This window comes from Amphiprion ocellaris, chromosome 16, assembly GCF_022539595.1.
Source record: "Amphiprion ocellaris isolate individual 3 ecotype Okinawa chromosome 16, ASM2253959v1, whole genome shotgun sequence".
Lineage (NCBI taxonomy): Eukaryota > Metazoa > Chordata > Actinopteri > Pomacentridae > Amphiprion > Amphiprion ocellaris.
The window spans coordinates 11,557,120-11,569,889 of NC_072781.1; the positions used below are offsets into that span (position 1 = coordinate 11,557,120).

The 12,770-nt window shown below is 40.2% G+C and overlaps 1 protein-coding gene across 4 annotated transcripts in view; it reads right to left on the reverse strand.

The window, feature by feature from the left end:
* Window positions 1-12,770, reverse strand: part of LOC111579231 (Kv channel-interacting protein 2) — a 98,710-nt gene that overhangs the window by 24,517 nt on the left and 61,423 nt on the right. The window contains exon 1 of one of the 4 annotated variants that reach the window (XM_023286433.3): window positions 43-723. The exons of the other annotated variants lie outside the window; for them this stretch is intronic. Coding sequence (XP_023142201.1) covers window positions 43-148 — 106 coding nt within the window. The 5' untranslated portion in view covers window positions 149-723. Of the gene's footprint in view, window positions 1-42; window positions 724-12,770 lie in introns of those variants that run through there. 4 annotated transcript variants of the gene reach the window in all.

Here is a 12,770-nt window from a genome sequence, read left to right on the forward strand (position 1 = left end):
ATTGTTACTTAACCAAGAAAACTCCAAGAAAATATCCATTACCTTCCCCGCCGACGGGCTCGAACATCCCAAACTGCTCCAAGACTTTGATGAAGAGACCCATAACCACCAGCACGGCAATCATCTCCAAGCCATCCAGACTCAACATCTTGGGAGAGCAGCGTCGGTCATCGCCCAGCGCTGTGCCACCGAGCCAGGTTGGGCTGACCCGAGTCCGGCCAGCAACACAATACCTGCCCAACTACGCCTGACCTGAGCAGTTCGTCCAACTTTAGATCAGCTGAGTTGTCTCCCACCTTCACTTTTAACTGCTTCGATCCTATCCTTACTCTAAACTGAGAGGGGTGACTTTAGCAATTCTGTCAATTACAATAATAAGAGAATGGCTTAATGAGTGACTCTCCTCTGTCCCCCAAAATCTGTCCTCAGTCAACCTCTCTTATCCCCTGGTGGAGGCCGTAACCGCTGGAGCTACAGGCTGCATCCAAATTGTCACAACAGCTGGGCGAAAGTTTTAAGATTCTTTTTTTTTCTTTTCCTCTCCTCTCACTTTGTTCTTCCAGGCCCCCGTCGAGTGATGGAATCTGGGGATGCGCTGTGCCTGCTAGTCCTTTGGCAGTGGTTGTCAGGAAGCGAGTGTTGTGAGGGGGAAAAGAGGGAGTGAGTGAGAGAGAGGCGGCAGATAAAGAGAGAGGGGGAGAGGATGAGTGGGAGATGGCATAGAAAATGAGAGAGGGAGAGAGACTAACTGCCAGAGAGAAGAGAGAGAGAGAGAGACACAAACACACTCAGTGAAGACAGCTTGTTGTTGAGGATGAGAGAGTTGAGGTAAACCCTCCAGCTCCACTGGCATTACTTTGATTGATTTACCTAATGCGGTTTCCTTGGTAACTGTGAGTGTTTTAAAGAAGGTTCAACTAATAGAAAGAAAACATATTTATGTTCACCTGAATTCAGTCTCAAATGTGTATTTTCCCTGGATGGAGATTGCAGCATCTGTTCTGCAGCCGGTGTGTCTGTCGGTCGATACAACGTCTCATTAACTTTTTAAATGTGTTCCTATCAGGGCTCGATGGGCAAAGGATTTTTTGGCTTCGCTGCAGAAAAATACTAAATTGGAAAGCCAAACATCATAGAGGATAAGAAAAAAAAGCTAAACGTAATAAGTTTAAATGCATATTTGGGGGCTGTTGATGCAAATGCTACTGTCCATATATGGATTCATACAATAGAAGCTGGTGAGAAAGAACTTCAAGACAATCAACTTACCACTGTTGCTTAACTTGGCTTTCTGTTAAAACAAAACTTTTGAACTGTCTCTTAAATTGTTGATTGTTCAACATACAAGTGACAAACTGAAGGAAAAAAGAACACAAATTGCATTGTGTGTGCCAGAACAGCTTCAGTGCGCCTTGGCAGTGACTCTCAAAGTCCTTGCAACTTTACTGGAAGGATGGAAAACCATTCTTCCAAAAGATATTTCCTCATTTGCTGTTTTGATTGAAGTAAAGAGCACTGTTTAACAAGTCTTTACAAAATCTTCCACTGGTGTTCTACTGGGTTGAGATCTGGTGACTGTGAAGGTCATAGCATATGATTCACATCATTTTCATGCTCATCAAATCATTTGTTCCCCTTCCTGCCCCTATCCATAGGTAACAAACCCTGAAAGCTAAATACCACCGCAGAATAACACGGCTACCAGACTACTGCAAAGTACTACTCAATCGCTGGTCATGATACATTGTAAAGACACAAAAAAGGTAATTTTATATCACCTCTGAATGAGATTGAAGTTCAACAACTTCACACAGCAATGGCTTAAAGTTTAAATTTAGCACAAAAAAAAACAACACGCAAATGGCAGATTACTTAGTCCCTCTTGACTTTTTATAAATAGAGTTCATTCAGATCTTGATTGAAAATCAGCTTAAATAAGAGGCTGTGTGAAAATGGCTCATTATTGGTTTACTTTATGTGACACATTTACTTTACTGAAGTTCTGCATTCTGTTGAGAAGCACAGGAAGTTTTTTGCTAGAGATAATGTTCGATCAGGGCTGCACAGTGGCTTGGTGATTAGCACTTACAGTTAGAAGAGCCCCGGTTCACGTACTGGCCTGGGCCTGAGATCTTTCTGCATGGAGTTTGCATGTTCTCCCTGTGTACAGTTAGGTCCATAAATATTTGGACAAAGTTTTTCTAATTTTGGTTCTGTACAGTACCACAATAAATTTTAAATGAAACAATTCAGATGTGGTTGAAGTGCAGACTTTTAGCTTTAATTCAGTGGGTTGAACAAAATGATTGCATAAAAATATGAGGAAATAAAGCATTTTTTTAAACACAATCCCTTCATTTCAGGAGCTCAAAAGTAATTGGACATATTAAATAACTGAAAATAAAATGTTCATTTCTAATACTTGGTTGAAAACCCTTTGCTGGCAATGACTGCCTGAAGTCTTGAACTCATGGACATCATCAGACGCTGGGTTTCCTCCTTTTTAATGCTCTGCCAGGCCTTTACTGCAATGGTTTTCAGTTGCTGTTTGTTTGTTTCTTTCTGAAGTTTAGTCTTTAACAAGTGAAATGCATGCTCAATTGGGTTGAGATCAGGTGACTGACTTGGCCATTCAAGAATATTCCACTTCTTTGCTTTAATAAAGTCCTGGGTTGCTTTGGCTGTATGTTTTGGGTCATTGTCCATCTGTACTATGAAACGCCATCCAATCAGTTTGGCTGCATTTGGCTGGATTTGAGCCAACAGTATGTCTCTGAACACTTCAGAATTCATCCGACTGGTTCTGTCCTGTGTCACATCATCAATAAACACCAGTGACCCAGTGCCACTGGCAGCCATGTATGCCCAAGCCATCACACCGCCTCCGCCATGTTTTACAGATGATATGGTATGCTTTGGGTCATAAGCTGTACCACGCCTTTCCATACTTTTTTCTTGCCATCATTCTGGTAGAGGTTGATCTTGGTTTCATCCATCCAATTGTGCTGGCTTTTTAAGATGTTTTTCAGCAAAGTCCAATGTAACCTTTCTGTTCTGGAGGCTTATGAGTGGCTTGCACCGTGCAGTGAACCCTCTGTATTTACTCTCATGCAGTCTTCTCTTTAGGGTAGACTTGGACAATGACGTGCCTACCTCCTGGAGAGTGTTTTTAATTTGATTGGCTGTTGTGAAAGGGTTTCTCTTCACCATGGAAATAATTCTGCGATCATCCACCACTGTTGTCTCCTGTAAACATCCAGGTCTTTTTGCTTTGCTGAGTTAACAAGTGCTTTCTTTCTTTCTCAGGATGTACCAAACTGTCGATTTTGCAACTCAAAATATTGTAGCAATTTCGCGGATGGGTTTTTTCTGTTATCGCAGCTTAAGGATGGCTTGCTTCACCTGCATGGAGAACTCCTTTGACTGCAAGTTGTCTTCACAGCAAAATCTTCCAAATGCAAGCACCACACCTCAAATCAACTCCAGGCATTTTATATGTTTAACTGGTAATGACATAATGAAGGAATTGCCCACACCTGCCCATGACATGGCCTTTGAGTCAATTGTCCAATTACTCTTGGTCCCTTTTAAAATAGGGTGGCACAGGTTCAAGAGCTGAAACTCCAAAACCCTTCTTCCAATTTGAATGTGGACACCTTGAAATGAAAGCTGAGAGTCTGCACTTTATGTCCATGTCCATTATATAACTATAATTGGAATATGTTTTATTAAACAGGTAAAAACAAAACAAAACTTGTGTCAGTGTCCAAATATATATGGACCTAACTGTATGTGTGGGTTTTCACCACGTTCGCCGGCTTCCTCCCACAGTCTAAAAACATGCTGAGGTTAATTGGTAACTCTAAATTGTCGGCAGGTGTGAATGTGCTTGTATGTCTCTCTGTGTAGCCCTGTGATAGACTGGCCACCTGTCCAGGGTGTCCCCTACCTGCGACCCAAGTCAGCTTTGATAGATTACAGCCTCCCGCAACCCTAATGAGGATTAAGTGGTGTGTAGATAATGCATGGATGGATAATGTTCAGTCGCATGGAACTAATGCACTGGTCTTATTAGCATCCAGTTTCTTTTTATGTCTCAAAGGACAGACAAAAGTCATTGGTTATATACAAGGTTAAATTGTTTTAATATAAGAAATGATTACTGACCAATTGTACATTAGATGAGGTGGGACTCGTCACCCTTGTTACCCAAAAAAAACAGCAGAGAAGTTTCAAAGCATCAACCTTGAACCAAATAACTTTGGTGATTAAACTGAAACAAGTGTGTATCAAGTTTACAGCTAATGCTATGAAAGTGTCAACCAAAGCATGATATTTTTCTAAACCTAACCAAATCAGCAAGTGAAAACCATAAAGTGGAAAATAAATTTTAGGTCTAAAAATAAAGGTCCCACACAGGGTTAAAATACAGCTGATGGCTTATATAAACTTATTGACTCCTTGAAACTGGAAACCTTTCCTACTAAACCACAGTCGTACCTTTCAGGGAGAAAATCCACTTCTTTCAAAACGTCAATGACAATGCTGTTTAGTTTTAGCAGAACCTAATTTTTGGAGACAGGGGCTGAATAAATGTTAAATGAGAAGGCACAAACATACTTACGTTAATTGGTGATTTTAAATTGGCTGTGAATGTAAGCGTGCATAGTTAACTGTTCTTTTGTATTAATCCTGTGACGAACTGGCAACCTGTCCAGGATGTCCTCTATATTAACCCTGAGTCATCTGGAATATGCTCCAGCCCCCCATGACCCTCTTCAGGGTAAAATGATGCATAGATAATAGATGGATAATGGGTAGGAAAGGCAGAACTAAAATGGAAACTGCTCCACTTTCACAAAATGTCAAGCAAACTTCCTGGAAAGTAAAAAATTGTACAGTCCCTAAAAGAGGTGGATTTAAAAGAATGCCAAGCCTTAGAAGCTAACAAAGCTTATCCATCATGTGAATAGAAAGTATACCTTAACTATTTTTTATCCTTGCACAAACATTTCCTCTTTACAGTTTTCAGAAATAACTTCTCAGTTGCTGTAAATCAGTGAACCTGTGGCTTTCAGCTAAACTCTTTGCTTATTTTATGAGGTTTTTTTGTGTGTTTTCTCACTTTTCTTATTGAAAAACATAACTGCTATTACGGGCAGAATCACTTTCCGCTTCTTATCCAAGGAGTCTCTAAGCGATTTGGTTATTTCCTGTGTGAAGTGTCAAACATCCTACTTGTGTATGTCAGTCATCAGGTGAGGCTGAGATACTTAGAATCGGTGCAGGCTGCTACTGTTACCCATCAGCTGATGTTCTGCCCCTCCCAACGTGACTCTCAGCGAGGGTATCGCTTTGCCTTATGCTGCAAAAATAACACAATCGGGTAAAAAAAGGCATGCTCACTCTTTGTCTTATTGTCCTACTGTGTTTCCAAATCTGCTTCTTCCTTTGGAGAGAGGAAAGTCTGAGAAAGGTAAGACGAGGGGGTTTCACAAATATGCTGTGTGTGCATTCACTTCTGCTGTTGTTTCTCTTTCTTGACATTCCTGTTGCTACATTTTCACCCGGGCTACACAACAGCCTGCCTCATTACGGAGACGTCTGCCACATAAACAGCATCACCTCGGACCATGTGGGTCAGCCTGATGTCTATCGACACACAAGCACACATGAGTAAGACGAGGTGATGGGAAATCTTACATGACGTCATTCCCCCTCATATGTGGAGGCAAACAAGCAGCAGTTTTTCTCTTCGCTCTATGATGGTAATGCACACGGCTTGTATTGAAGCAGAGCTCTGATTGCACACAGGGTAAATGTAAACAGAGAAATATTGAACCACACACTCACAATAGAGACAGAGGGAGAGGAAGAAACCTGAGCCTGACTTGTTGGTTAAAAATGATTTCTCTGCCCACTTATTTATTGAAGAGTTGTCATTTGAGGGGAGGAATGGGAAGAAGAAGGGAGGCCGGTTGTTGCATGAGGCATGGTGGCAGGGCAGAGTAATGAGAAGCAAGAAACAGACAGAAAGAGAACAAGAAGGAACAAAGGAAGGACAAACTGAAGAGCCAGAGTGACTAAGGTCAGATTCCTCTGTGTAGCCATCTACAAAGCACAGAGGGAAGAGGCATCTATTCTTTATTACCCTCCAGCATCTCTCCTCTCCTGGAGGATTTTTCACCTCATTCTGGCTGTCACCACAGAAAATTGGACCCGCAGATGTGTCCTCTGCTCCTTCACTATTCCCCTACCTTACCTTCTCCTCTATTTATCATCAAATTTACAAGAAGAAGAATCTATTTACACCTTAAATATGTTTAATTTCAAAAGGAAGGACAACTGACTCAATCCTAAAGTTCAATTAAGTACAAAAAAATGCGTGCAACAGGTCTGTTTACTGCCTCAGAGAGCTCCAACAATTGAGAGCAAAAAGCTTTACAAAAAATTCCTAGACACAGTTATTACTTCACCCTTCATCATTCTGCATCTTCATCTTCACAGAGTGCGTCGCAAAATACAGCTCTAACGTACAGAAATAGCACATCTGATCCTTTGTTTTTGCCTCTAATTTATTTGGATGGAGGTTGGAAACTAAAATACCTCTTTGTGCACCTTAACTGGAAACTGACGGTATTGTTTTTGTGTTGTTTTCTGCAATCTTAGACTCTCCAGTGTTTCTGAAAATACTGTGTCAGTTCTTGTTGTGGTTCGTAGGGTGTATACAGAAGCTATTTGGGAGAGGAAGTTGGAGAGGATTGTGTGGGTTTTTTCTGACTAAAGGTGAGCTAGTTTTTGGGTCTGGTTTCTTTTTTTCTTGCCTGAGATTTATATTTTTGTTTTGGCCTTTCCTTGTAGCATGGTTTCATAGGTGTATTTCATATTAAATGTATTAATAAATGTATTTATTTTGACTTAATTGGTCAAAAAGGGCTGTTTTGCCATTGCCAAGGACAACAATTCTCTTTCGGTGTCTTTATTTTCCTCTCAATAAAACTATCTTGTATCTAATATCCAACCTTGGACTAATATTTCATGCTTGTACAGCACAGTGCATACAAATTACATTAAAGATTAATGAGTGAATTTTCTCTCTCGCAAGTAGTAAGTCATTCTTTTCACAAACTACTACTGAATCACAACAGAAAGCAGAACCAAACTGAAGTTAAATGAAGTAAAAATATCATGCTAAATGATAATATAATGTACCAATACAAATGTATTACATTGGTATGATGTTATGTATGGATGTTGTTGGATCCAGTCCAGAGAAAATGACAGGAGGATATTCCTTAAAAAAAAAAAAAAAAAAGTAAATTTAGCTCCACTACAGTCCCTTAAATATACTGTGCCTGAGGTTGCTCTTTAAGTGCCCTGCTGAGACATCTCAGACTAATGAGTCCTTAAAAGCAAAGCATCCTTTCCTCTCTTTTGTCTGATGTGATCCATAATATGAGGCAATCAGAATCTCTCAGCTCTTAAAAAGAAAACATACAAACTTTCCCCTCAGGCTCCTATTGATTTTTCCTAATTTCTTCGGCTGCTAAATATACTGTAAGAGACGCTGTGAGACACGAAGGGGAAGCCAGTCAACTGATAGGTGCTAAACTGTGGAAAGTTTTGCCCACGTTTGTGCTGATGGGTTCACGAGTTTTGATGATGGACTCAAGTGGATGGCTTTATCGACTCATGCCTCAGTATTTATGCACTGTTTGTATATGTCAAATGTAAGGCCTCAGGGGAATGTTACGAATCAGTGATCTGACATTTGAGCGCTGTGAGATCACCTCAGGTAAATGGATTGTGAACTGAAGCAGTGGAGAAAGATTTAAGACAGATTTCAGGCCAGCAGTGCCCTTATCTAAAAAATTTATTTTCCAAATCGCTGAAGGTCAAAACTAAATGATAGTTAAGCTGCAATGGATGTGTCTTGTATAGATCCATGTTGCATGTACATTTTCCAATCCACAGGATGTCCTAATTGAAGAACACGATTATTGATCTGTGCTCCAACAAGGCTTGACCAACCATGCTTAGGAGAAAGGACTGTCACAAACACACAGAAAAGAACACAAGCACAAAAGAAAAACAGCTTTCTGGAGTAGACAGAGAAGAGCTCAAATTGTTATGATTACGAACATCATGCTCACTCTCCAGCCATCACACACATTGTAGTTTCTCCTGACCTGTTTGCATCATGCGACGGCACGGACGAACATACAGAATGCATTTTAAATCAATAGCTGTCTGGCTGAGCTTTCTCTTCGTGAGCCGAGCCACTTCACAATCAATAAAGATATAATGCAACATGATAAAAGCGACGGTATGAGTGGAAAACTAAAGGATAAGGCAGCTTTGAAATCCTAGGCCTGCTAGACTGGGACATCTAGTGGACACAAAGGGCAAAGATCAGACATTGTAGCGCTAAAAAACACACTGTATGATGATTTACAAGGAAACTGAGCTTCATTCATGCTGCTTTCATTCACACTGTCTCATTAATTTTCATGCTATTATAGTTGCTCTGTTTTCAACCCTTGCAACAACCACACTGACTCTTCAATTCACACATACTAATACACTTGTTGATAGCACAAACAGAACATGTAACTTTACACCAACACAATACCTCTTTCTTATTTTAGTAAATTTTGTCCGTTTTGCTGGATTTAGTCTTATATCTTTTATTTCTATTTACATGGACCCTAAATATACACACTCTTCTTGTTTACTTGCCTTCTCTGCCTTGTTACTCTGGCACTGCAGCAAAATATCTACTACAGATATAATAAAACAAGTATAATGAAAGTATGAGTAGCAGACTGCAAAATGTCCTGATTTTTAATCTTTGTGCTGGTCACACTCAAAAATAAGTGCTGGATTCTGCAGCACCCATAACCTATAAAATCTCTTCTACAGTCGGCTCACGTCTTTCACACTCAACTCTAGCATCTTATAATACAGGATTTCAATTAAAAAGCAGCACTTCTAACAACAACCAGTCCAAAAAAATGCAGTATGGGATCAATATAAACCCTATCTTATGGAAAATGTAACTCACCTTTCCTCATAAACAGCCAGTAAGACAGTGGCAATATGAGTATGAGTGCATAAAGACCTCCAATGCCCTCCTCAGAGCTGCTCATCATGACCAGTGGCTGAAAAGCCTGCATGCTCAACACACAGGTGATCACAAACCCAGTCGGTGTGCAACTTTGTGTTATGAGAGAGCTATATTTAGAGGTAAATAGTAGCATACTCAAGTTTCTCCTCCTTCTCTGGGCATAATCACATACATCAAGGTTTGCCCCATGTGCAGCCACAATAAACAAACATGGTTATGCACCACCTACTATGAAAAGGCATTTCTTTGTTTTTCCCCTCATGATTTACCAAGTATTGAAAAGTTGTACAAAAAAAGGCACCTACTTTCAATTAACTATTCAGCAGGTCTGAATGAGGCTCTCTGTTATGTCTAGTACATGCACTGACAGCGTGTTTTCTAAACTACCCTTGTTGTATTACTTTCCATTATGCACCTTGGCAACACACAATACATGTGAAACTGCAACAAAAATGGCCCAGCGCAGCATACAAACAGCAAGAGTAGGAACAGAACACGTCGGCACATCTGTTTATGAAATACATGTATGAAAAAAACACAGGAAATGTACAATTTTTGACTCCAGCAAATACAAAAATACAAAAGTAGCTTTGTATGCAGGATTCGAAATAAACAATGTATTATTTATGCCATGTATCGAATGCAGAATGAGTGAACTTTGAATTTCATAGTGCCAGCGAGCAGGTGCTGGATGGCTAGAAACCTACTGGGAGAGAAGAAAGGGAATCGGAAAGGAGGTTGTGGGGGAAGAAAACAGACCAACAGTCTGTAAGAGAGGAAAGAGAATTACAAAATAATACAGAAGTGAGTCTGACTAGTAGGGGGAAAAATGGAAGGTGAGGGTGTAGTGACACACAGATGCAGCAGACAGAAATCACAAAACAGAAATGTAAATGAACAGACAAGACAGTCTCTGGATGTTCAATAAAACAAGTGCAACTTCAATCAGCCTCCACTAGAGGTCAGCGTAGATTAAAGTATTTCCATATATTTCAAACCCAAACATGCTCTCTGGCTTCTTCATTTACACAGTTTCTTACACACAGGCTTGAATGTGTTGAATATGTTCTGTTCTATGGTCCCACTGAGCTTTATTTCGTGTGTCTTTCAAATGTTCTTTACATATCCACTACCCTGATGAAAGCATGCAGCAGTTCTGAGCTGGTGCCAAGTCTGTAACAGCATCTCATCAAGCCAAGCCTTTAAGTGAGCAGTGGATATAGCCTGGCAAGCAGCGGGGTGCCCTGGTGTTTGACCAGATAAGGTGAAAACTGAGCCACTGGTTCAATCTATAAATTTGTTCATCGCAGGCAAAAGAACTATAAAAAAACACCTTGAGAAGTTCTCTGACCTGACATGGCTGACCTGTTCCAGCAACAAAATGACTTCAAAACTCGCATGTAGAATACAAAACTCTAATTAAAGCATGTGCTATAGAGTCTCTGTCACCTTCTCTGCTGAACGAGTTCATCATTCATTATTTTGACTGACTCATACCAGCCTAGGTAAGGACAAATACTGTTGCTAGGCTCATAGCCCATGTGATGATCCTACATGGCTGTCTCAGTGGACAACAGGACAATAGAACAATGACAACAAGCACGTGGAGCTGATGCTCCGCTGATTCAGCAGCTAATCAAAAGGCACAAAATGATCCAACCTGTACTAAAGGACAAATCGGCCTGCGCTGCACACACAGAAACCCTGCAAAGTCACAGAGGGTGGATAGCACGTTATTAATGCTGCTGAACAGGCATAGAAAGGAGACGATCACAAGCGAACAAAATGGGTATCAGGAATGAAACCAAATGTCTACATTAAGGAGTGAGATATGATGTAAGTAACCGTGAAGATGAGAGGAGTGCAGCTGTGATTGTCTCTGACATTCAGGCCCAATCAAATGCTCTGTTGCCTTAAACGTGTCAACTGTCACCAAAGAGTGTGAGCAAAAGAGGAACAGACAGACAGAGGCAGAGGGGGTGAGAGGAGGCTGTCGTCATGGACACAACACACACTATCAATTCCCCAGGTTTGGGTGCACACAAAGCCTCACACACTCTCATCCCCCTATTTTCCCCATGTATCGGTAAAAACGACACAGACAGGCATTCCCATTTCGTCTATTATATTGCACCAGTGAATGTATTGATCCAGCATACATGCAACACATAAGATAACACACACCGAAGCACATAGACACAATGTGCAGTGTGTGCTTCACTGCACACAGTTAAGTTTCTGCACTCCTTTCTGTGTCCCTGATATTACATTGTGGACATGACAAACCTCATTATCATGGCCATGCAGGCTACAGGGTCCATTAGTATTCTGCAGAGCAGACACACAAACACACTTAGAAACACACACACGCACACAAAATCACACAAAGTGGGGTTATTTCATACACAAGTTGAAAACGCCTCACAGAAGGTAATTATTTCTAATCCGTTTCCTGCTACACATTCGTCTTTGAAGGAAACATACTGTACTCCACTTATCGGAGGAGATTTCTATTTTGAGGCTGCCTAAATCAGTCCTTGCTCACTGGAATACCATCAGTCATAATCATAATCAGTCACTGTTTTCTAGTTTTGTCATTATGCATACCGCTTATTGTTGACCTCAGTTATTATTAGTCCACTCAGATGATCCACTATCCTTTGCAGTCTAGTTTAAGCTGATCTCTCCAAGATCAAAAGTATGATGCAACCAAAATACCAATATTTTCTCTTCTTCCTCTGGTCGCATCTAGCCAGGCATGCAGAGATGTTTCTGCCACCACCCAAATTCCTGGCAAATTAATTTCTTTGTGGGTCTAAAAGCACTGAAAAAAAGATTTTTAAACATTTTCACAGCAGCATGACTTTCTGTAATCAGTCTTTCTACAATCCCTGTCTGCCCTGAATAATACACTGAGCTACCTGTAAACAGGTTTTGGAAGTAGTTTCTGCTGAAGTTCCAACAAAAATCTGTTGACAGTCTGCTGTGTGGATTACCCAGACTAACAAGCACACTGTGACATGTTGTTGAAAATGTGAGCACAAGAAATAAAATGACATTTGCATCCATTGTGTGAGAAAGATATCCCCAAACTTGAGCAAGTAAAAACAATATCACAACCTTACACACTGCCTACTGCACTATATAGCAGGTACATAGTAATGTGGAATTAATTATTACTGACAGGTGTAGAGTCATCTAAACAGCAGTCAGTCATATCTCATATTTCAGTACCTATCAGGGCATTTGTTATTTTCATACAGACTGCCTTTTATAATGTGTATTTATTTTATATTTGTATTTAGCTTCTCTTTTGCTTTTATTCTTTACTTTTTTTTCTTTTACAAAGCTGAAGAATTCTAATGTAACTGTGCTGTGATGTATGCATGCAAATGGAAATAAAATTCTATTCTATTTGATCTATAAAATATGGGGAACTGCAATGTGAAATTATTATGTTCATGCCATGGCCACTACAGTTGACTTTATTTTAGATAGGAGATCTATTTAATTCCTTATTATTTTTACTCTTATGGTCTATGCATATGTTAATCCAAACAGTTATTTTGTTTTACTTCCAGCAAGGACAGTCTTTTGTATTTTGTCTTGCTTTTGGCCAACTCCCATCTTAGCTTACTGCATA